General features: G+C 42.5%; 1 protein-coding gene across 6 annotated transcripts in view; it reads left to right on the forward strand.

Annotated features, from left to right (window-relative positions):
* KLHL2 (kelch like family member 2) overlaps positions 1-26,786 on the forward strand; it is a 334,713-nt gene that overhangs the window by 93,942 nt on the left and 213,985 nt on the right. For all 6 annotated transcript variants that reach the window (XM_029571086.1, XM_029571005.1, XM_029571313.1 and 3 more), the window contains one exon: positions 23,416-23,537. In XM_029571086.1, coding sequence (XP_029426946.1) covers positions 23,416-23,537 — 122 coding nt within the window. The remainder of the gene's footprint in view (positions 1-23,415; positions 23,538-26,786) is intronic.

Genomic DNA, 26,786 nt, shown 5'->3' on the forward strand with positions numbered 1-26,786 from the left:
AGAGACTGATCCGCTCCCAAGTGAACAGAAGGATGGACAGAGATTGCGAAGGATGGGAAACCACACCAGTAAGGGCTATGAGAATCATTAAGCCCTTGTCCTGCCGTAACTGCGATGTAGGGAGCAGTAATTGTCCACTTTGGGGTTGTGACATGATGCAAAGAGGTCTATGTGCGGATAGCCCCACCGTTGGAAGAGTTCCTCCGCTACAGTGGGATTCAGGGACCATTCGTGGGGATGAAAGGTCCGACTCAACTTGTCCGCAAGTACATTGTCCACGCCTGCCAGGTAGGTCGCTCTGAGAAACATGGAATGGGAGAGATACCAGGACCATATCTGTGCTGCTTCTCGACAGAGCAAGTAGGAGCCCATTCCACCCTGCTTGTTGTTGTACCACATCGCTACCTGGTTGTCTGTTTGGATCAGGATTGTCTTGTTGGTAAGGCAATCCAGGAAAACCATTAGGGCATATCTTATGGCCCTGAGCTCTAGAAAATGTATTTGATGTTGTGACTCTTGTGCAGACCAGGTTCCCTGAGTTTGCAGGTTGTTAACATGGGCTCCCCAACCGAGGTTGGAAGCATCCGTCGTTAGTATCACCTGAGAAACTGGAAATTGAAAAGGCAGTCCTCTGAGAAGATTGGACGGACAGGCAAGACAAAGACCAAAGCACAAGCAAGGCAAGATAATGCAGAAAGATGGTAGCAAGGCAGGAGGACCTGTTGCTGATGCTTCTGCTAGTTACATAGAAACATAGAAACATAGAAATGACAGCAGAAGAAGACCAAACGGCCCATCCAGTCTGCCCAGCAAGTTTCACACTTTTTTTTCCCTCATACTTATCTGTTACTCTTGGCTCTTAGTAACCTTTGGTTCTATTTCCCTTCCACCCCCACCATTAATGTAGAGAGCAGTGTTGGAGCTGCATCTAAGTGAAATATCTAGCTTAATTAGTTAGGGGTAGTAACCGCCGCAATAAGCAAGCTACACCCAGACTATGTAATTCAGTCCTTGTGGGTTGTCTGTATATAGATCCACTTTTCTTCATTCCAACTGCCGTTGAAGCAGAGAGCTATGCTGGATATGTGTGAAGTATCAGACTTTCTCCCCTGCCATTGAAGCAGAGAGCTATGCTGGATATGCGTGAAGAATCAGACTTTCTCCCCTGCCGTTGAAGCAGACAGCTATCCTGGATATGCGTGAAGTATCAGTCTTTCTCCCCTGCCGTTGAAGCAGACAGCTATGCTGGATATGCATTGAAAGTGAAGTATCAGGCTTATTTGGTTTGGGGTAGTAACTGCCGTAAAAAGCAAGCTACTCCCGCTTTTTTGTGAATTCATTCACGTCCTCTAGACTTTATGGATCCACAGTGTTTATCCCACGCCCCTTTGAAGTCTTTCACACTTCTGGTCTTCACCACTTCCTCCGGAAGGGCATTCCAGGCATCCACCACCCTCTCCGTGAAGAAATACTTCCTGACATTGGTTCTGAGTCTTCCTCCCTGGAGCTTCAAATCGTGACACCTGGTTCTGCTGATTTTTTTTTTCTGACGGAAAAGGTTTGTCGTTGTCTTTGGATCATTAAACCCTTTCAAGTATCTGAAGGTCCGTATCATATCACCTCTGCTCCTCCTTTCCTCCAGGGTGTACATATTTAGATTCTTCAATCTCTCCTCATAAGTCATTCGATGAAGACATTCCACCTTTTTTGTCGCCCTTCTCTGGACCGCCTCCATCTTGTCTCTGTCTCTTCAGAGATAAGGTCTCCAGAACTGAACACAGTATTCCAGGTGAGGCCTCACCAAGGACCTGTACAAGGGGATAATCACTTCTCTTTTCTTACTCGATATTCCTCTCTCTATGCAGCCCAGCATTCTTCTGGCTTTAGCTATCGCCTTGTCACATTGTTTCGCCGACTTCAGATCATTAGACACTATCCCCCAAGGTCTCTCTCCTGCTCCGTGCACATCAGCCCTTCTCCCCCCATCAAATACAGTTCATTCGGATTTCCACTCCCCATATGCATGACTCTGCACTTCTTGGCATTGAATCTCAGCTGCCATATCTTCGACCACTCTTCCAGCTTCCTTAAATCCCGTCTCATTCTCTCCAGTCCTTCCGGCATGCCTACTCTGTTGTAGATCTTAGTGTCATCCGCAAAAAGACAAACCTTACCTTCTATCCCATCCGCAATGTCGCTCACAAAGATATTGAACAAGACCGGTCCCAACACCAGTCCTTGCGGTACACCGCTTAAAACCGCTCTCTCTTCAGAGGGAGTTCCATTTACCATCACACATTGTCTTCTGTCCGTCAACCAGTTTGCAATCCAGGCCACTACCTCGGCACTCACTCCTAAGCTTCTCATTTTATTCACCAGTCTCCTATGCGGGACCGTATCAAAAGCTTTGCTGAAATCCAAGTAATGACATTGAGTGCTCTTCCTTGATCCAATTCCTTGGTTACCCAGTCAAAAAAGTCAATCAGATTTGTCTGACAGGATCTTCCCCTGGTGAATCCATGCTGCCTCTGGTCCATCGATTCTCCGGACTGTAGATAGTTCACTATTCTCTCTTTCAACAGTGACTCCATTACTAACCGGTCTGTAGTTACCAGCCTCTTCTCTGTTCCCACTCTTGTGAAGCAGGACCACCACCGCTCTTCTCCAATCACTTGGCACCACTCCCTTTTCTAGGGATCTATTGAACAGGTTACACAGCGGACCCGCCAGCACATCTCTGAGCTCCCTCAGTATCCTGGGATAAACCTCATCAGGCCCCATGGCTTTGTCCACTTTCTGTTTCTCCAGCTCTTCACATACATTTTCTACTGTAAATGGAGTTACATCTACTCCACTCCCCTCCAGTTTCTTGTTAACTAGGGACGGTCCTTCTCCAGGGTCCTCCTTAGTGAACACAGAACAGAAGTATTCGTTTAATATTTCTGCCATTTCTTCGTCTCTCTCCACACATTGATCCTTTCCACCTTTCAATTTCAATATACCACTTTGAACTTTTCTCTTTTCACTGATGTATCTGAAAAATGTTTTGTCACCTCTTTACCTCCTTGGCAATCCTCTCTCTTCCGCTGACTTTTTGCCATCTTGATTAATTTCTTCGTCTCCCTCAGTTCTACCAGATATTCTTCTTTGTGCTCCTCCCTTTGGGATCTTTTATATTTCTTGAACGCTGTTCTTTTAGCCTTTATTTTGACAGCCACCTCCTTTGAGAACCAGATAGGTTTCATTTTTCTTTTGCTTTTCTTTACTTTTCTAACATATAGATTAGTTGCCTTGGTAATTGCTCCTTTTAGATTGGTCCACTGTTGATCCACATCTCTCTCGTTCTCCCAGCCTTTTAGGTCTTCCTCCAGGTAATTCCCCATTTCATCAAAGTTCGTGTTTTTGAACTGCAAAACTCGGGTCTTTGTGCTTCTTTTCCGTATCCTTTTTGTGATATTAAACCATACCGTTTGATCACTGGTGCTGAGGTGGGCGCCCACCTGGACATCAGAGACTTTATCTCCATTAGTGAGCACTAAGTCGAGTATAGCTCCTTCTCTCGTGGGTTCCATAACCATTTGTTTGAACAAAGCTACTTGCAGGGCATCCACTATTTCTCTATTATTAGATTCTGCAGATGGGATTGTCCAGTCTACATCTGGCATATTAAAGTCTCCAATGATCACCACTTCTCCCTTCTTTCCCATCTTTTGGATGTCTTCAATCAGATCTCTGTCCAGCTCTTCTTTTTGGTTTGGAGGCCTGTAAACCACTCCAATAAAAATGGATGTCCCATCTTTTTTTAGGTCTGCCCATAGTGCTTCTTCATTGCCCCATCTTCCTTGCAGCTCAGATGCTTGGTTATTGTTTCTGACAAAAAGCCACTCTTCCCCCTTTCCTATCCTCTCTGTCTTTCCTTAACAAGTTATAGCCTGGTATTGCCATATCCCAATCATGAAATTCCGTAAACCACGTTTCCGTGACAGCAACAACGTCCAAGTCCGCCTCCACCATTAGGGCTTGCAGATCTGGGATTTTATTGCCCAAACTACGGAGCATTTGTGCTCATAGCTTTCCAGCTTTCTTCGTTCAGGTTACTGCTGTTCCTGGACTCCTTTTGTGACCTCTTTAGCTGAGTTTTGTTATCCACTTTTCCCTTTGCATGTGTGCAAGGGAAAGGATTAGTGCCTCTGATGGCAGAGTCATCCATCACAGTGAGCTTTTTTTCTTTGGTTTCTGATCTGGAATTTCTGAATGCCTTGGGTTTCTTCTCTCTTTTCAGATAACATTTCAATCTTTTTCTTGAGAACTTCTTCAGTGTTTAATACAGAGAAGGCATTTTGTACTTGTTGCACTTGATCTAGAGATGTGAATCGGAACCAGAATCGGTTCCGATTTCACTCCCGATTCACATCTCTACTTGATACAGTGTGTGTCTCCGGATCACAGGTCTAATTCTACCAGAGCCCACTGTAATACTGTTTTTTAAGTTCCTTAATGCCCTGTGGGGGGGGGGGGGGTGTAGAGTTGTGGGCTGTACAGCTGTCAATAATGGGTGTCTGTGGGTCACAGGTCTTATCCTACCTGACCCCACAGTAAATCTTTTTCCTTGACTTTTCGTTATTCAGTGGTAATGGGAAATTAATTCCTGAATAATGTAATGTGGGTGAGACTTTCTTTATTGAAGCTAATTCAGCTTTAACTTCAGCCAGCTCCTTTTCCAAGGTAGAGAGTTCTGAACAATGGGACAAGCCTTAAGTTTCCATATGATTACCCTCAATATAAAGGCTCCACAACAGTTGCATTGGATAGTCCTCATTTTGGTAATTTGTCTGATGGATAGCAATTAGGGAAATACTAATTTACCTTGTTGCCATTTATGAATTTAGGCAGGTTATATTAGAAACACAAACCTAGAGGTGGTTGGGTAGCGGGGTATGGTGGGAGGGTGTCAAACTGTTAAACCTTGGTCAAAGATGTTAACTGGACACCGTCTGCTATTGATTTTGAACAGACTCTCCCGCAGATTTGGCTAACTAACCTTTCTCCTTATCTCTCCTCAAGAGTTTGTGCTTCTGGCTGTCTCCTTCAAGTTCAAATCAGACTGGGGACTTGAATGCCCCCTGCAATACACTGAGTCTGCTGCCAAAAGCAGTTTAGCTAGAAAACAGTCCCACCCCCACAAACACTGGCTGTTGTAGCATTGCAGTTTAAATAACAGTGTTGATGACATCAGTGAGTGCTTGCTGAGGGGATTCCCGCCGCGGGGCCTTTAGGAGGCATTGTGCTTGGGCACACATGCATCTGAGGCCCTAGGTATATGGCAGGAGGGTGTTTTGTCCACATCGGTAGCGTGAGGATCTGGGGGTGAGTGTGACTGGTTGTGGCCAAACATTATACACTGCTAGTTATGCCTCCCTTCTTGGAGGGAGAGCTCAATTTACTACTATCCTTTGACACCTCCCACTCACCCAGTTTCTAATCCAGTTGGTTGCTCTAGTCCCATACCAAGGGCATTCAATTTATTTATGTCTCTTATGCAGAGCCATGTCAAAGGCCTTACTGAAATCCAAATACACTACGACGTCTATGTTCAAAAGCACTTAGTTGGCTAACTTAGACATTAGCCAGCTAAATGAATATTTGGGCACATATCTGGCTAAATTCTAACCCCCTAGATTGGGGTGTTCCATGGGCATAACTGGCAGAAGTTGAGTTAGCCGCCTAAATTAATTGGCTAATTCCTAATATTCAAAGTTAGCCAGGTGACCTAGCTGGCTAGGTCTGGTCGAATCATAGAGCTGTCCTAAAGTTAGGTGGCTGTAGTTAATTTTAAGATAGCTGGCTATATTCAATAGCACAGTTTCACTATTGAATATACCTCCAAATTTAGCCAGGTAAGTTTATCCGGCTAACTTTGCTAGCCGGCCAGTGTCTGAATATCGACCTCTACATCTAACACTTTCCCTAGATCCAACTCTTTGATCATTCTCACAGAAGTAAATACATCGAAAGTTCAAGACACAATTTCTCTCTGCTTCACATGGTTACACAATTCTTGTAGCAACTTTTCTCACACCGTAGCAATTATATACAAAGTTCTAGGCACAGTTTCTCTGCTTTGGTCAATTATATCTGCATTCTCTATCTTAGTCCCTGTTTCTGCTAAAGTAACTTTGTCAACAGTCCTATAAAGTTCACCAGTTTGTCATTGGCAGACTTTTCTCCCCATGATGCTCATAAGCAGTTTCACAAATACCTTCTCTGAAGCTTTCTCTGTTCTGCTTCCGATGGCTATTGGGCCATCGCTTCTGCTCTCCTGTCTTCCTCTGCCTCTCTGGTGGGAGAGAGGCAGAGGAGGACAAGAAACCCTGCCCCCAATGCCTCCAGATTCTAATTGCCCCTTGGAACTCTGGTACTTGTAGGTTGTTCTACTGAATCTTGCCCTAGGAGACCTATTGCTATTTATTTTGCCAATCCTTTCCCCTCTGTAAACTGTTCCTCTTCTCTACCAGAGAGTGTGATAGGATGTATATCTCATTATAGCTCTAAGAAGCATTTAATGTAAAGACAGGGTTAAAGTGAAAATTGTTTCATTAGCTGGAATTTAAAAGCTAGGTTTGGAGGAATATTTAAGGTCCTCTAACCTCATTTTAAAGCTAGGGCTAAAATAGGAGGTTAAGCTTTGATTGCTTGAATTAATAGTTAGGGTTTGTCTGGGCTTGTTTGTTAGCGTTGCATAAAAGCCAGAGTTAAAACAAACCTTAAACAATATATCACAACTGGTTATTGTGTTTGGCTAATTGCTTTATGAGCTGTGTGAGGCCTTTAAATGAGATTAAGCAACTCCTTTAAAGAAAAGGCTGTATAGGGGCTGAAGCCTAGCAGGTAGAATAAATGAGATTTCGCTGCAATAATCCACTGAATGGGGAGACCCTTTGAAGTAAGATGCATTTAGAGTTGGTTACCATGAGAGTTGGGATGCATGAAGAGGCGGCTTAGGAGACTAGGAGCTAGTCTGAAAAACCTTCAGGCTGCTACCATAAGAACTGCGGGAGAGCGGGCGCTCCATGTTGAGCACCCACTGTCCCGACGCGCGCCCAGCCACCTCTCCTGGGTGCGTGATTCATTATTTAAATGAGGGGTCATGCTAATAAGGAAGCGCTAGGGACAATAGCGCGTCCCTAGCGCCGCCTCAGTGTAGAGGTGGCTGTCTGGTTCCGACAAGCAACACTCAATTTTACCAGCGTCTTTTTTCCAAATCTTCTGACAGCCACGGGTTAGGAAAACAGACGCCGGTAAAATTGAGCATCCGTTTTTCTAACCTGCTGACCGGCGGGCAGATTTTTAAAAAATTTTATTTATTCATTTTTTTGATTTTTGGTTCCTCCGACTTAATGTTGCTAGGATATTAAGTTGGAGGGAGTATAGAAAAGCAGTGTTTTCTGCTTTTCTGTACACTTTTCTGGATTGCTCAGAATTTAACGCCCTGAGAGTAAAATGTGCAGCTTGGCTGCTCATTGCCAAAGATGTTGAGAAGCCATGTAGGGGTGGGGGGCCTCACAAGCAGGATGGGTCTTGGAAAATGTGAGGTAGGAGCATAAAAGCTTTGCTCAGGAAAGTGTTTTGCACCTTATTCATTTTGTATGTGCACAAAACATGCTTTTTGTGGTGGATACATATCTTTCTTCTCCTGTTTCTAAAAGTGCCCTGTCCTGATGGCACTCTTCACAGTATCAAAGCAGCATCAGTACTTTACAAGCAGAGGGACATATCAAAATTTGATATGCACATGCAGTAACTCAACAGTACTTATTTATTATGTATTTTAGATTTTGCCCATGCCTTTTCATTGGTAGCTCGAGGCAAGTTGTATTCGGACTCAGTAGGTATTTCCTGATCCCCAGAGGGCTTTCAATAGTAATAAGATGCACTTGGCTGTGTGCACGACTTTGCTCCCAATATAACAAGTAGTTTAGCACACAAAAACGTGCACACAAATGTGAATAAAATTATGAACCATTCAATCCCATGTTAATAAAGGAATTAGCTTTTACTTCCCAATGCAGAGAGGTGTGCAGGTTTAACCCATGTTTTCTTAATGCTGTAAATTTAACTGCTGCTCAGAGGAGGGGCTGAACCTGGAGTTTGTGATTTGAGGGTCCTGTGTCATTTAATTGCATGAAACGCAATTTGTGCCCAAAGGTATAATTTGTCCTTCGGGGTATTTACTGTATCTGGGAGAGAAGAAGAGCCTTTTTTTTTTTTTTCTTCACATCTTTTTGGTCAGCGTCAAGGCATGTGCTGTTCATGCTTATTTCATAATTTTTGCCATTTAAACCACCCATTAAAGCAAAAAGGAAATGCCATCTTAGAAAAGTGCAAACTGCTGCCTTCTTTTAAAATAATGTTGTTGTCTCCTAGCAACGTTATTTAGAGAGATCTTTTACAGTAATTGAGAGCGGCCCCCTACTCCCTCAGAGTCACTTCCCCTGGTTTTATCTTTTCTTGCTTCACAGTTAGCGAAGGTAGAGAGAGATGTGGCTTTGGAAATGTGCTACACAACACACGGATCATACGAACGGGGGGGCAGTGCAGTGCAGCTTCTTCCCTAGAAGCAGACTGCGGACCATACATTGCCCCTAACTTAATCAATTAAGGCATGTCTATTGTGACGAATAATTAAAGTTGAAACTTTTTAAAAACAAACAAAAAAATATATAAAAACAACCAGTTCTGTGTATAATAATAATTTTGGGGGATTTTTAGTCTACCATTCCAAATGATCAAGTATACTGCAGTAATTCCTTATGGCCGTTGTGCAATGATAGTGCGGACTTTGGGCTATACGTTAATGTTTAACGTAAGATTTGGCCGCATTTGGAGCAAAATGTTATTTAGCTTCTTCTGAAACATTTGTCTGTACTTAGAACAGTTGTTTTATTTAGCAAATAACAGATCACGAATAAATTGGCATCTTGTTGGATATCTTTGTTTCTTAGCATGAGAGATGTACTTCTTCCTCTCCGTCTTTTATAAGAGAGTTTCAAATTCAAGCTCGTGATTTCACAGCTTCAGTGCCGGAGAAAATGCACATTTCAGGCTTTCCAGATGAGGACATTGCTTCTGTTTAGTCCCCACAGATGAATAATGTCTTAAATAGCACAAACAAACAAACAAACAAACCACCTTTTATAAATAAGAATAGTCTTCTATGAAGGCTTCAGCATTTTGATCGTAATAAAATGAAAATCAGATCCTTAATATAACAATTTAAAACATTGATAAATCATTAAACAAGGACAGATAGATAAATCGGGTACATCATGTTGCTAATCACACTTTTCAAAGAAATAATATCTTAGCACAGAAAAAAAAGAAGTTAAAAACAGGGTATAGTTATGGTAACTCGAAAGCACTAGTTAAACTGAGGCACTCATCCTACTTGAATCATAATGTGTTCAAGCATACAGACGTTCCCCATATAGCTAAATCCAGTACCTATATAAACTGATTGCGCCATAATATTCCGTGACTGTAGCAGCTTTTTCCTATAATGACCTCTTCATCAAGGTTAATAAAATTCTCTGTTTTGTTGTTCCATTATAACTGCTTCAGTTTGTACAATTTTCCCTTCAAAAAGAATTGCATTGATTTTTGTCCATGTTGACTCCATGTGTTTTATTTATTCTCCAATAACTCAAGCACTTATAATTGCTGATATTGAAAGAGTTGCTGTTTTGGGCAGGCAACATGGTGAAGTAGAGAGCTGTTCATCTGGGGGAATCCTGATTTGTTTGTACTCTTTATATGCCATATAATCCCTCTGCTCAAAAGTCAAACATGAACTGTTTGTGGAGCAAGGGGCATTGTAAGCACATACAGGCCGATGCAGTAAAGTGTGCTCAGGCCGAGCGCACTGTTAGCCCCTGGTTGGGCACGCGTTTTCGACGTGCTATTTTTACCCCTTATACAGTAAGGGGTAATATGCATGGAAAATGCACGGCCAACCCCCCTGAAACTAATAGCGCCCGCAACATTTTTTCACTCTTGGTGGGCCTTGGAAGACCTGGCTCTTCCTCCAGGCCTTCCCTTAACTTTCAAAACCATCATTTGTCTACCAGACAGGACTCCGCTTACCTGACTAAGCGCCCTGCCAAGTTTAGGCATTATATTTATGTCTCTGTTTCTTTATCTCATTGCCTTATCTAATTTATTCAGTTATGCTGTCCTTTACCTCTGGCTAACCTAGCCCCCAAGTTAATACCTCCTTGTTATATGTAACTTTCGCCTCTTGTTAATCGATTAAGTTATACCCCTTGTTACATGTAAACCGATTTGATATGAATTTCTTTTCATGAAGGTCGGTATAGAAAAGTGTTAAATAAATAATAATAACATGCAAATGCATGTTGATGGGCCTATTAGTTATTCCTGTGCGATACAGAAAGTAAAATGTGCAGCCAAGCCGCACATTTTACTTTCAGAAATTAACGCCTGCCAAAGGCAGGCGTTAATTTCGGCCGGCACTGGGAAAGTTTCTGTACACCCTCTGACTTAATATCATAGCAATATTAAGTTGGAGGCACCAAAAATAATTTTAAATAAAAATTTAAAATCTGCCCTCGGCCTGTGGGTTTGAAGATGGACACTCAATTTTGCCGGCGTCCGTTTTCCCGAACCTGTGGCTGTCAGCGGGTTTGAGAACCAACGCCGGTAAAATTGAGTGTCGGCTGTCAAACCCGCTGACAGCCGCCGCTTCTGTCAAAAAGGAGGCGCTAGGGATGCACTAGTGTCCCTAGTGCCTCCTTATACTGCGAGCCCTCATTTGCATATTTTTTTCTTTCTGAATCGCGCGCCCAGGAGAGTGGCCTGGATGCTCACCGGCTCTCCCGCGGGTTTTTCTGTATCGGCCCGATAATTTGTGCTGAAGTACGTTGTGTACACTGACATGGGTCAAATAATCAGGATTGCAGCCTTAAACTCTGTCCATGATTGGGAATTTCTTCATGGGTTGGGTTTATAAGGTCATAGTTTTAGATCTTGATAAGAACTTTGGAATATCAGAATGAGGAAGAGGAGTATGAAAAGGGAGAGCAGTAATGTACCCTATGCGATCATGACTGAGATTTGTTTTTGCCTTTTTATTTTTTTTAATTCCATGCATGGGAAATTCCCCAGATTATCATCAGGGTTTGCAACCACAGTTTAAGAGCATGATATTTTGGCTTAACTACAATTTTAAAAAACCCCAAAAAAACTATAATGAATATTGGACACTCTTCACTGAAATTTGAAATGTTGCAAAGTACTGCAGCAAGACAATGGTCAGAGGCAGAAGAATGTTAGGGTTCATAGGCTAAGAGAGACACCCAATAGAGAAAAAGGAGATGATAATGTCTCTGTACAAGTCATTGGTGAAGATCTTATCTGCAGCGTACTATCCAGGTCTAGAGACTTCAACCTCCAACAGGTTTTAGATTTATTTGCCAAATTGTGTACAGCCCGGGCCAAAAGCTCTGCGGAACTTGGGGGAGGGGCTAAATTTTCAAAACTCTGTGCTTTACTGGAAAAGCCTGCTGGTGTAGAGTTACCTGTGGGGCTTTGCAGCAGTTTTCGGTGGAAGAGGACGCATCTTCGTTTCCTCTGAAAATTTCCAAAGGAAAATAATACCTGCAGAGTTTGCACCTCCTCCTGTTTCTGCACATACATTTTCTAGCCAAAACAATGCACATAGGTTTGAAAATGCAAAGCTATGCACATTGTTCCCTCGCCTGGTCTAACTCTATTCCATGAATGCCTCCACAAAAATGAATTGTAGCGTGTGCATCGAGACACAACACTAATGCTTTCACCCCCATTCAGGGTGGATAATTTAAAAAAAAAGAAAAAATGCCCTTTTACTGGGGGGAGGGGAAATGGCTGTGGAAAATTCAACTGTTAAGACATATATATGCCTCATGTTTTATATATATATATATATATATATATATATAGATAGATAGATAGAGACTATTTATATCTAAGGCATTGAAGGTCTATAATATCCCCTCTATCCCTTTTCTTATATTTATTTATTTATTTGTTTGTTTGTTTATTTATTTATTGATAGACTTTTCTTTGCCGACATTCGTGAGGCACATCATACCGGCTTACATTGAACTGAAAGGAGAAAAATACAATGAACAGAATAACATGTCATAGTTAAACGCAAATGGTGTAAGATATAAGCATCGTAAAAACATTTTGAGATTATATATAACAACATAAAAGTTATTATATATAAAGGTTATTATATATAAAAGTTATTTATATATATAAGAAAAGATCTTCAAATGCCTCAGAGGTATAAATACTGTACAAGAGCTGAACATTTTTTAGTGGGAAGGAAATGAGATGAGACTCAGGAGTACTAGAAGGATGTATGGAGCGGTTTCCCAGTGGAGGTAGTGAAGACCACCCGTAACAAAATTCAAGGAAGCTTAGGATAAGCACAAAGGATCCTTGCTTGCAAAGTAAAACGCCAGAGATCAAGTGGGGTCTCTGGTTTTGCAACAGGAAGGAAGCCGCACCGACTAAATGGGTCTTGCAGCATATTCTCTCTGACAGTAATTTTAAAATGTGTACAGGCGGCCATATGGGCACGTGAGCGAACATGTGCTGGAATTTTAAATCATGCGCGCAATTACAAGCGTATGGTTTAACATAGCCTAGCACGCGTACGTGTGCTTCTGATTTTAAGCCGTTACTTCATGTGTCTTCCTTAGGATTTTTATCTGCTTTAGCACTTGCAGGTATGCAGGTTTTAAATCATGCTTGCGGGAAGGACATTGCAGTTTTCCAAATTGGTCCACCAGTTTGCCCATTCTATCATCGATGTCATCCAGTCTTCTCTGGTCCTTCGGCCTGCACTCATCCCAGTTGACCCAGACCCCTCACCCTGGTGTGTTAGACCTAAAGAGCAATTTCTGCAGACTTGCACCTCATCAGGAGCAGCAGTAAACACTAAATATACGTGGCTAAGAAGGTGCTGCATGCTGTGGCTGCTGGATTTAAAATACAGATTTACACATATAACTGTTTGGCTGTCCCCAACACGTCCTAGCTCCATCCTTTTTTTTTTTTTTTTTTTACTTGTGCATGCGTATATTGTGTGTACTAGCTGTTAAGCCCGTAACAACGGGCTACATTAAAAAAAAATTTCGGTCTGCTTTCGGACACTGCACCCGTCTACATTTCTTTTCCCTCACTCCCCCCTTCCCCTCGCTCATTCACTTCAGTCACTCACCCCCCCCTTCCCCCCCCTTCCCTCCTCTTCCCTTCCCTCCCCTGCCCCCCCTCAAACTCCTTTCCCTCACTCTCACCTCCCCCTCATTCTCCCTCCCCTCACTCTCATCTCCCCCTCATCCTCCCTCCCACTCCTTCCCCTCACTCCCCTCACCCTCATCCACCCTCCCACTCCCTCCCCTTCCCTCACTCTCACCTACCCCCTCATTCTCCCTCCCACTCACTCCTCTTCCCTCAGTCACTCCCCACCCTCTCTCACTCTCATCCCTCACTCTCATCCCCTCCCAGCTCATCCACACCCCCTCCCACTCCCTCTTTTTCTCTTTTGCACAGTCTTACCCTTCCCAGTTACTCACTCATCCCTTTTCCTTCCATCCCTTCATCTTCCCTTTCCTTCCACTATCACCTCATCCACAGCCCCTTCCCTCTCCCTCAGCCCTCCTCCCCTCCCTCTTTTTCTCTTCTACAGGGCCGGCTGGGAGGGACCAGGCTAAAGGAGGAGGCATTTGCTAATGGAACTGCAGCATGTTAACAGCCTGAGCCTGTCCCTCCGTCACCGTCCCTACTTCCTACTCCCTCCCCCCCTTCCCCGGCAACGGAGGGCCAGGCTCAGGCTGTTAACATGTCTGAGGAGCCTTTTCTTGGAGCGCCTGACCACCGCGCTCGTTGCTTGCCCGCCTGTTGCTCAGCTTTCACCGCCGCTCTCTGTTGCTGGCCCGACCGATGCTGACATACCGCCGCCACTGCCGCAAAACGCCGTGTCCGCCGCTCAGACCGACGTGCTCTCTCGCGGCACGTCGGACAGAGTTCTTTGTGCCATGCATGCGCAGTAGAGCTGCTCTCTACTGCGCATTTGCGGCACGTCGGTCAAGCCTCATTTATCTAGTAGATAATTTCTGGCTTTTAAAATATGCGTTGCTTGCATGCGGCCTGAATACTCGCATATATGGGCCTTTTAGCGCAAGCATCGCTTTAAAAATTGACCTATGTGTAAATAACGCTTTATTAATGTCGAGGTGTGGCCTGAGATAAAGAATGGTTGTCCATACAACAGCCCTAAAGATGTCAGTTTTTTACCCTTTTAAATGTAGACTTTGGAACTTAATGCCACATAGCATGGAATGGGAAACAGAACATATAAAAATAGAAAGTCTGTAATCCTTTTTTTCCCAACCAGTATGCCTTCAGGCCCGATCAGGTGTGCTACAGAAAAGTCACCCCTGCCTGATGCTCAGATTCAGACCAGTAACAGGGCTCTGCTCTCAGCACCTCACAGCAACAAGAGGTGCCAGTGCTGACTTTTAACCGTAGAGGAGCTCCTTTCTGAGAACATGTGCAATTTTGCATGCCCCTTCTTTCTAGCTACAGCATGAGCCACGGAGTGTGGTAATTCATGAGCTGCATACAGGGCATGGATAGTTGGGCCCCACTTTGTGGAGTGTTTGATTTATATTCCACTTTTTGCCACTTCAGAGAGGATTACATTAAGGTTCTGTTGGTATTTCCTTATCCCCAGTGGGCTTACAGCCTAAGGCCCAGACTCATCAAAATGCTATGTGTTCTCGCAGGAGGGGGGTCCCACTATCTGGGGGGGGGGGGAGGGGGGAAGGGTGTGTGTTTGCCACGATAGTGGGCCCCTCCCTCCAAAACATTGGCGAGGCTTTCAGTACTTCCATAGCTGCTCTTTTGGCTATATGTATCCTCTCCATATCACTCTTAATATCCTGTGGAGGTTAGTGCTTCTCACAACATTTTTTGCTAATGTAATTGTGTCTTGGGCTTGAAAAGAACACCGCTGTAACCTACAGTTCTTGCTTGTGGAAATGCTAAGTTACAGAGCATGGTCCAAGTTTGTGCTTTTCAAACCAGTCCTCTGGGTTCTCCTAGCCAGTCACATTTTCGGGATATCCCTAATGAATATACATGAGAATTTATTATTTGCAAAATTTTTATACCACACAAGTCAGTGGGGTTTACAATAATAAACATACATAATAAATAAATATAACAAAGGATTAAAATGCTAATTAGTGTAAAACAATCTTTACTCACATTGGAGATATCCAGAAAACTAGGCTGACAAGGTGGGATTGGCTTGGAAACAAGTGGTTTAAGTTCATTTTGTTGTCATAACCTTTTTTTAGGAAAAACAAAAAGTTAAGTGCTTATTTTGTTGGTAAAGAACATGTTGCGTTGCTTGTACACACTTTTAAAAGGAAAAACTCATCAGATATGACCATTATAAAAAAAAAGTGAAACATATATTAGTTTATTTAAAGGGGCTTAATATACCACACTATTCAATATCAACTGATCCCGAGCAGTTAAGAGTAAAATTGTATAGCACAATTCATAACTACCTTGTCCACATGACATCTCATATGATAGATTGCCGAGGCATCTCAATAAAAAAGAATACAGAGCCAAGTTATCATGGGATGGAGAAAGAGATGGTGCCGGTTAATAAATCAGAGGTATCCTCAGCCATGCATGCTGTTGGACCCTGAAGTAGGAAAAGTACAGAAGAGAAAAGTGGAAACTCCTATACTAACACACACACACCACTTGTTCTCCCACAGAAATATGCTTTCCCAGTCCACCCCTTGTGCTGTGAACAATGTCACACCACTTTTCAGTGACTTGCCCCAATACTGAGGTACAAGTCAGTGTGCGGAGTATGTAGCCACTCCTCCAGATGGATCTCACTCCTCTTCTGCATCCTTGGGCTCTGGAGTCTCTGCTGCCATGCCTGGCTAAAGCTAACAATATCTGATGATAAAACTGCAGCATACAGCACAGCATAAAGGCTTTGCACACTGCTAAGAAACTTATGGTGTGATCCAGCCCTTGAAATTTAATTTTCAAATATTCAAAATTGTACTCAGTAATTGGCCTGGAGGAGTGATGCACTGTGTTGTAGGATGTGCTGCAATAGAGTGAAGAACCATGGCAACAGGGGATATCCATTTTCACCTACAAATACACAAAAGAAGGATATAAGAACGCTCATATTTTTCATTTCACACTTTGTCACCAAAAGTGCACATAAGGTGCACACCATCTTCTGGATTCCATCCACACATGCACTCACACAGGGCATGCTCTCAATATATGACAGCACTCCTCCTCCCCCCTTCATTCACACACATTGGAATCAGCTGAAAAGACAATGAAATATGATAAATCCTTCTTATAATATTAAAAACCAATATTTTTGGAGTTGGGCATTATGATTTAAGGATTAAAAAAAAGTTTTTAATGTTTGTATTCCTTTTTATTTATTCAATTTTCATATACATTCTTCAAGAAAATAATTTTTCATAAGAAAGTTTCATAAATTACACAATTATATATAGAAAAGAAAAAAATACTAATATATGTAACTATTTAAGTCCACAAGAATGGGGGAAAACGATAACATGATCCAAGTGTCAAATTTTCTATTTATTTATTTATTTATTTTATTTTTTAAACTATAAAGAAATTATGAATGAGCAGCAACTAATCTATCATCTGAGAATAGTTAAGCATAGTTAGAATATTAACGAAACATAGAAACCAGGGATGGAGATTGTAACCTACAGTTCAGCACCCAAAAAAAGCATCAATTGAGTAGGAATTAAAAAAAAAAAAAGAAACATTCTTATATTTAAGATAACATTTACTAGGAAATTTAAAAAGAAACAAAGCACTTAATTGCAGCACCCTGCATCTCCATTAACAGTTTGTGCTTTTTATAGGTGACTTTGTTCACCTCAGAAAAGACCCTAATCTTAAATTGGAGAAAAGTTTCATCCTGATGTCATAAGGCTTTTTTTTTTATTGCCAGGCTGTCAGGGTCTAGAGCTAAAGATGCTACAAGAGTTGAAGATTTAATTGGCAATTTATCTGACATCTCCAGCAAGGTGGTAATATCCAATCTATCCTCAAAAATCCAAGACAATTTGTTTGGACCTCTTAAATGAGAGACAGCGATAAATCCATGACCCCGGTGGAATGGATTGTTCCGGAACCTTCAGTATCTCCAACAGATTCCTACTAACTATCTCTTTAGCAGACACCATGGGTAAGTTAGGAAAATTAATAAAATGAAGATTGAGTCTAACATAATTATCAATATTCTCTAACCTAGTCAATAAATATTAATATCTTTGATAGCCTTCAATGTAGTCATAACTTGCTCCAGTTTAATTTCAAGACCAGGCACACAATCCTTAAATGCTACTTTGAAATGTTTAATTTAATTTCATTTATTTCTTGTATACCACTCTGCCAAAATATGAAAACTGCCCAAAGTGCTGTACAACAATTTTAAAACAGTTACAAAAAAACATAAAAAATTAAAACAGCAATAAAAATTAAAAACATCAATCTCACCCTCCCAATCTACACTGTGGGGTAGATTTACAAAGGGTTACGCGCGTAACCCCCAAAAACCTACCCCAAATCCCACCTGCGCGCGCCGAGCCTATCTTGCATAGGCTCGGCGGCATGCGCAAGCCCCGGGACGCATGTCGGGGGGGTGTGTCGTGGCTGGCGCGTCATCGGGGGCATGACTGCGGCCTCGGACCAGCCCCCGGTCTGGACCATGGCGTGCCGGCAGCTGGCCTGGCGCGCGCAAGCGAGGCAGGCGTAACTTTCGCAATAAAGGTGGGGGGAGGATTAGTTAGGGCCGGGGGGCAGGTTAGATAGGGGAAAGGAGGGGAAGGTGTGGGGGTGGAAGGAAAGTTCCCTCCGAGGCCGCTCCAATTTCGGAGCGGCTACGTGCATATCTTAAAATCCGGCGTACATTTATAAAATCTACCCCTAAAAAAGAGTCTGGAGCTCTAAGTCAAATGTTTCCATACTGCTAGGGTTACCTGAGATGTAATGGCCTTGCCTATCCCCTCAATAGTGTCATATAATTGCCTCACCAAGCTGAAACTCTCCTTGACAAGTCTGGAAGGGAGTTGGAGGTACCCGCACTCCATGTAGGGACTCTGCATCCTTGTTCCTCTGCTCATGCAGTCTTCCTAGATTCTGCAGCACTGTCTCTGCTAAACCCTGCAGCCTTCTGCTCTCCAACTGCACTCCCTGCTCTTGGAGGGTTCCCATTGATGTCATTAATTGGTAGGGATGTGCAGAGGGAAAAGATACGTTGGTATTCGGTATTCGTTTCGCCGGGACCCAAATCCGTTGCATCCGTTTTCATAGGGGGAAACCAGATTCATCCATTAGTTGCATTCGGTATTCGTTTTCCATTAAAGTTAGAAAAACAAAAAAAACCCCCATCCCAACCCTTTAAATTTAATTAACTACAACCCCCCCACCCTCCTGACCCCCCCCCCCCCAAGACTTGCCAAAAGTCCCTGGTGGTCCAGCGGGGGTCGTGGAGCGATCTCCTGCACTCGGGCCGACGGCTGCCGGTATTCAAAATGGCGCCGATAGCCTTTGCCCTTACTATGTCACAGGGGCTACCGGTGCCATTGGTCGGCCCCTGCCACATGGTAGGAGCACAAGATGGCGCCAGCCGTCCATTGCTCCTACCATGTGACAGGGGCCGAACAATGGCACCGGTAGACCTCTGAGACATAGTAAGGGCAAAGGCTATCGGCGCCATTTTGAATACCGGCAGCCGACGGCCCGAGTGCAGGAGATCGCTCCAGGACCCCTGCTGGACTACCAGGGACTGTTGGCAAGTCTTGGGGGGGTCAGGGTGGGGATTTATTTTTTAATGATATGTTGCATTCGTGGGTGTTCGCCATACGTTTCGCGGACCCATGAATGCAATGAATAGGGACCTATACTTTGCGGATTGTGCATTTGTTCAAAACGAATGCACATCCCTATTAATTGGTGACTTTCCTTGCAGCACTCTGGAGGCACGGCCTACAGCAGGATTAAGCAGAGCTGTTCTCACCACTGGGCTCAGCAATGCGAATGGACTAGGAGGAGTTTGGAAGCACATCTACCCCTCCCCAAACTCAACAGCTTCCTTCCAGACAGCCTTAGAGTGTGAACCATGTGAAGATCCATTGGTCCTGTTCTCTGCATTTCTCCTCCTCTCCATCTCAAGTCTAAGATGACAAAAAATTTAAAAGAAAGTGGGGGTGAGGATGGAGGGAGGGCAGGAGGAAAACGGGCTTTAGGAGCTCAGCACGTTGCCTGCTGCTTAAGCACTTTCTGGAAATTCCCTTGCCCCTAGATAATCGACTTGTGTAGCACATTTCCTCAGAGATTTGCCCTCAGTACTGCTGTTTCAGCCACCACAACAGTTGCAGCATGTTCCCTTCTCCAGGGCACCCAACCTTGTCTCTTGTGCCAGAGCATTGACGCTTTCTTTAGTGGGAGAAGGGCAGCAGCGAGGCTAAAGGCTAAATTATTTTTTACAGTTTAAAAGTATGTCATGAGGTGTCTTATCAATTCATGCGTTAGTGTAAGGGTGAATGGTGTAATGCAGCTGACAGCTGTCATTGGAACCATTAGTAAAGAATACATTCTTCTTCTGCAGCCAGAGAAGTCCAACCGGGAGATGAAGACGGAGAATAACAGATTTGCTGACATCATCTCTTCTACGCTTTCCTGCTGATCTCAGCCTGTCAGTATTCTCTGTCTCCAGCAGATGACAGGCAAGCATCCCATACTGTGAACTGCAGCTCCTGAGGTGAAGGTCTTGTACTCCTCCCTCCGAGGAGCACTGCAAGTTGACGAGGGGGCTTCCAGTTGTTGCAACAGGGCTTTTCCTGGTTACAGTTGCTGGAATTACCTCCTTCCCCCTCCCTCCCATGCTTTTCCTCTCCTTTTCTATGGGTCTCTCCTCCTCTTTAAAAAAAAAAAAAAAAAAAAAAAAGACTAAAGGTTCTCCTCTCTTTTTTTTTTCTTCCCTTCTTCTGAGCCCTGTGGCTGTGCATGGTGTGCACTGAGTGAAAAAGTACTGTCTACATTCTATTTGGAATCTGCCGGCTGTTAGTTTCTTGGAGCCATCCCCCTTGTTTTAGCATTATTTGAAAGAGTAAATAGCCATCCTTATTTTCCCATTCCACCCCACTCATGATTTTACAAACTTCTGTCAAGTCCTATCTTAGGCTCAAGCTGAAGAGCTGGAGCCTCTCATCTTAGGAGAGCTGTTCTATCTCTACTTTTGTTGCCCTCCTCCACTTTTTCTAGTAATTCTTTCTCTTTTTTTGAGATGCAGCATGGCTAGATACAGAGGCAATATATTTTTTGTTTTATTGTCCTTTCCTTATCAGATCACGTCTAACATTCTATTTGCTTTTTTGACCATCACCCTGCACTGAGCAGAGGAATTCAATGAATTGTCCACAAGGATTCCAAGGTCCTTTTCCTGAGTGGTGATTCCCCATACAGAACCCAGCATTGTGCACCTGCAGTTTGAATTATTTTGCCTTATGTGCCTCACTTTGCACTTTTCCACATTAAATTTAATCTGCCATTCAGTTGCCCAGCGCCCTAGTCTCACAAGGTCCCTCTGCAGTTCCTCGCAGTCTGCTGCCGTTTTTAACAACTTTTAGTAATTTAGTGTTATCTGCAAAAATGGGACCCTCAGATGGAGTTGCAGTCTGAAAAAAGGCCAAGGAAAAGAGAAGAGAAACAATTTCTTGCTTCTGAAGCTTGAATAGAAGGGATGGATCGGAGGGCTCTGAGGGGAAAATGTAATAAAACAAAGGAGAAAAATGTATGCTAAATGTTAGTGTACATCTCTTAACTTTTTTTTTTTTTTTTTTTTTTTTTAGCACAAGTAAACTTCCAATGCAGGAAGCTAATAGCATGCAAATTACTATAGCACTAAAAAAAGTAGGGTTAGAGTTACTAACAAAAATGTGTGCATAAAATATGAGCTGTGCACATAAAAGTGAAAAGGCACACTAGAGGACCATAAAGTTTAAAAAAAAAAAAAAAAAAAAAAAGTGCTTCTCTTTGGGGAAGGCACTTGTCACCATTGTACTGTGCTCGCTGTATTTACAGCTGTGTATTGCTGTTGCCTCAAGCTTCTCTAGATTCATCTCATTTTGCTGCATATGGCCCACCATCCCACTGTCGTCAGTTCTTGCTTGGTCAACAGTTGTTTGCTTCTCCCGGGTCATACGCACTGAGAAGTGTGACTAATGTGGAGAGGCACGAGCTGACATCGATAGACAGTTGTACGTACAGTGAGTGCTGCATAGTAGTGACAAGTATGCCACTGTATATTGTATTTTTTGCAAGATTGTATAGTATTTATTTGCAAGTTCCTGTACCAGTTTACATTGTTTTTCTGCAAGGCACTGTTCCTGTATTAGTTTTACCTTCTGTCCTTTTTCAGTCTCTCCACCAGTTCAAAGTATATTCCCTGTTGTTTTCACCCCCTCTGCTCCACCCTCCCCGTTCCTGTTTTTTGTATTTCCCTTCAGTTATATGTAAACCGATATGATGTACCCACGAATATCAGTATAGAAAAGCTGTTAAATAAATAAAAGAGCTTACATAATGATAGTTTACTCGTACAACAATTCTGCAGCTCTGACTGGGGGGGTCCCCGCGCGGAGTCCTTCTGGTGTGGGGGGGTCCCTTTCTTTTGGGTCCTAGACTACAGTACCCCCATTGTTTAACCTGATTTTTTTAGGCTTAGAAATGTAAGTCCTTGGTTAGAGGTGGAATAAAAATTAACTCCAGTTCTAGGGCCATAAATTAATACTAGCTCCAGAAATGAGTTAACTTTACTCCACTTATGAGCATTAAAAAAATGTGAGTCAAGCCTTCAGGACATTTACACAATTCCCTGTATTGGGGAGTAATAGGTAAAGCCATTTTTACTGTAGGATTTGCATGAGTTACCTTAATTTTAATGCATAGTCTTTAGAGCTAAAATCCTTATTAAATCATGAGTTAAAGTCATGTGCACAAAAATGATTAAAGCACTGCACTCTGTCTAGCATACTTTATTACGTCAATATTGGAGTGAGTGAATTTCAGTGAATTAGTCCTGGGTGGCTGGTATTTGGACAGAAGAGAAGAGATAGTAAAATGTTTGTGATGAATTTTCCCCTCTCCCCATATGACTTGAATATCTGGTTTTGGTTTTTTTTTCAATCTGCGAGAAATATATTTATTTATTTATTTATTTATTTATTTATTTATTTATTTAAAATTTTTACCTAAATATCTGATGTTTGCCATCTCTAGGACAGAAATAACCAAGACTATTATTATTATTCTATTAATATTGTGTTTGTTTAATGTTGCAATGCACCTTGACCATTTATAAAAAAGCAGAATATAAACTGAGATAAGTCTCTGTAACTCTCCCCCCCTTAATGGTGGTCTAATTTTCAAGCTAATGGGAAATTTAGATTTGTTTCGTCTTGTTCCCGATTGTATTGCCTATGTATCTTGAAATAATTCCTTTGGCTGCAAATGCCTGTACCTAAAATGTTTTGATTTAATAAATATTTTTGAATTTAAACAGAGATAAGTAAATAAATATTATTTAGTGGATGAGCCTGTTGTCCCTTCCTTGTGTTACATATCTCTCTCTCTAGTAGCTGGGTTACTGCTGTACCATAGAGACTAGTAAAATATGTAGACTGTAGAGGATGAAACTAGGAGAATGATGGAATGGTGATACCTGACTGCTGATTGCCGGTCTCTTTTAACTTCCTTGTGTTCCTTTGGGATTCCAGATCAATTGGAAGCTACCCCCAACTTGACCAGGAAATTCTTGTGACCAAACATAGCCTCCTACATAACATGAAGAAAAGACATTTGAGAATCTGTCTGTGTTATGCCATAAGCTTGGAAAAGGAGTTCTTGGTGACAGGCTTTTTGAAGCCATATGTGGAAGAGTGTTCTTCACATGTGGCCACCGACTGATTTATTTTTGTGTGGCCACCATTGAGGGAGTCAGCTAACGTTAGAGTATTTGAGTATTTTAGAAGAAAAGATGGTCAGTGTGGCCACCAACGAGGGTTGGTGGTGGACTTTGAGGCCTCAAGAAAACGTTAACGTGAGAACCCCTGGTGGAGAACACTGGAAGTGCAGTCTGGGATGCTTGCGGCATGTTACACTGTCAAAGACTCCTGCTTGATTTCTGCTACCTGTCCTATCTGAAGTGATATGAAATACTAAAAGCATTCTGTGTTCCCGTTTCAGGTGAGATGAGCGAGAGCCGAGCAAAACGGGTCCGAATCAAGGAGGTTGATGGTTGGACGCTAAAATTGCTTATTGATTATGTTTACACTGCTGAAATTCAGGTCACTGAGGAAAATGTCCAGGTAATGCAGAGCTTATTCTTGTGATGGTTCTTATTTCAGCTGCTACATTTTTTTTCCCAGTATCTCTTAAAGAATGTGCTCGTGTACAGGATGCTAGATATCTGATATGGGTGTCATAACTCTTGCTGCTTTAGCGACACCGCTGGAGGCTGTAACTTGTATTACTATGACCTAATTAGATTTCATTTAATGAAACAAATTTTATAAAGGTGCTGGTAGAGCTGTCCTTGGTGCTATGCAGTTATGCCTGACTAAGTTTGTGCAGTTTGCATAATGTAGGCACTCGCTCTGAGGTCTTTACGGTGGCAGTTGGGAATGGCTGCAGTAAAAAGGAGAGGAATTGCTTTTGCATGATGGCACTGTGGCATTATTTTATTTTCTTATGCCCATTTTATTTTGGTGGTTGAAGTGATCACAGCAAAGTTGCACCTGTGTACATGCAAGCAGCATAAATAATTGTAATTGCAGTTCATTGTGAATTTAAAATTTTGGGGGGTTATTCTTTTTAGTCTTTTAATTGAAAATTGTATAGTCAGGGACTTGGAAATGCTTTTATATTTGAAAAAATCTCGTCGTCTCTTTGGTGGGCCAACCTCCTTTAGTGCTAGTTATGCTGAGCAAGTTCTGGCGATGACCTTTGTGGGTCGGATCTTTTGGCTAAGATCAGGACCGATGTTAGCTGTTTTGCTGCCCTGTGTGAGCAATTATTGTGCTGCCCCCCCACCCCCTCCCCCGTCACATTTTATTCAGTCTGTCTCAACCCTGCCAAAAAAAAAATGCCCATGTCCTTCCAGCGACCTAAACTTTAAAACTGTCACCCCTCTACCTTCCGGGTCTTCACCCCCTCCCCTGGAACCCATTTCTGGTACAAGAGTATTAGGTGCCCTAAGCAAGTCTTATACCCTTGCACCTAGCCTCCTGTTCTCTCCATGTACACAGTTAAAAATTAATCATTATTCAGGTTTTACATGAAAAAGAATATTCAAAGAACAGTCTTCTGAGGTAAAAAAAAAATCACAAGTATGTGCATGCATTTCTTTGGTGCCAACCAGAAAACCCTACAAAAAAGACATTTGGAACCCATATGGCATTAGGGCTACTGTAATGCGTGTTAGGTGTGGGCTTGACCCTCAAAAAACCATGAGTAAATTACAATTAAAATATAATATACCTACCACACCAAAACAGCACTAACTGCCAGCACTTAAAAATAACAACCCTACCTATGAAAAGGTAATACTGCAAATATTACACCATGTCCTAAAATACTAATACATCTCCTATTAAGAAAACAGAAGATACCAAGCTGTTATAGATTCCTACAGAGGCAGAACACAGGCAGACCCTCACCAAATACAGAATAGAGAGACCATAAAGTATAAACAGAAACATGCAGACAAAAACTGAATAGGAAAATCGCAACAAGTCATACTGTATGCAGTGCAACAATGGAAAAACAGAAACCACCACCAATCTTCAGACATTAAACAAAATCAAGAAACATAATAAATACATTGATCATAATAGTATAAACATACTAATAAAAAAGAATATTTCAAAATAGCTAGTGAATGGAAAATCCAATAATTAAAAACTTATAAAGAATTTGTTTTAAATTTCTCAAACACCAATACAATATTTCAAAATAGCAGACACATCAAAGAGCATCCAAAAGTTAAAACTAATAAGGATAAAATAATTCAGGCTATCCATACTTGGAACCTTTTGATTTCCAGTCACTCTGATTGTAGTGGATTAGTGAGAAAGGGATGCATAAACTTTCTCCTTTCTCTCTCTCATAGATATATATCTATACATATGCGCACATGTTCCCTCTTACATATGCATGCTCACATGCACATGCTCCCTCCTACATATACATTTTCACACACGTTCCCTCTTACATACACACACATACACATGCTCAGACACACACACATGCTCATAAACACATACACAATGTTCAGACACACACACGAAGAGAACACCCTATGCTTCAATACCTCAACTTTTCCTAATATAAACTGAAGAATTTACTTCTCAAAAAAACTTACTATTTTAGACCTTATTCCATCATCCCTAGAGCTTGCATGTCTCAGTGCTCCCTCTCACACACACATGCTTCCTTTCTCTCACACACACACACACACACACACACACACACACGCTTCCTTTCACACACACACACACACATACACACATACACACACACACATGCCTCCTCTTACACACACACATGCACAGACGCACAAACACACTCTGCTTCTGCTCACACACACACTGCTTCTGCTCAGACGCACACACACACTCTGCTTCTGCTCAGACGCACACACACACTCTGCTTCTGCTCAGATGCACACACACAGACACACATGTTTACACCAAGGCCTCTCCCAGCACCCCTGGTCCTCCACTTCTGCTGCGGGACAGGTTGGAAATTGCCTCATGAGCATTTTTCCTTCTGGTTGCCAAGAACCATCATCCCAGGACTCCCGGCATTTTCACCCAGGACTCCCGGCATTCATCCAGCCACCCTCAACATTTCATCTAGGATCCTAAACACTCATCTAAACATCTCTGCATTCATCCAGCCACTTTCAGCAGTCATCCTGCTATCCCACGCCATCAACCCTACTATGTTAGGTGGAAAGCCTACACGAACCTAAGGGCTATAACGAGCTTTCATAACACCCTCGCTACCAACCCATATACAACCGAAAGCCTCCTCCACTTGCCTTTAACTATATAGCTTTCTTAATCTAGCCTCGGAATCCCGGAAACAACAACAATGCAGCTCCCTGTTTAACTGTAGTGACAGTCCAGGTTAGAACTCATTCCCAGCAATCGGTCTTACAACCTCATTCACGCTTACGGAGGACAGAGCACTCTTCCAGTCAAACCAACAAGCATACAGACTCCCTCATCAATCATCCAAACCTCTCCTCACTCAGACATCTCTTCTATTTTCCCTACTGTCTTTCACCAGTTTGGCCACCAAACTCAATCAAGCGCTTCTCAGCCTAAACCTCCTCCAGAATTCTCAACCTAAACCTCCTCCAGAATTCCTCCCATTATGTACACTTACAACATCCCAATCATCCACAACCAAAGGAGAACCCCCGTAACCAACTACACCAACGTCATACAAAAAAGAATTATTCCAATCATGACTTCACCTTTGAACCAACTGCTAGGCCTCACGCTACTCTCAGTAACCCTCTTCAATGCACAATCCTTAACTAAAAAGAC

This window comes from Rhinatrema bivittatum, chromosome 1 (assembly GCF_901001135.1).
Source record: "Rhinatrema bivittatum chromosome 1, aRhiBiv1.1, whole genome shotgun sequence".
Taxonomy (NCBI): Eukaryota; Metazoa; Chordata; class Amphibia; order Gymnophiona; family Rhinatrematidae; genus Rhinatrema; species Rhinatrema bivittatum.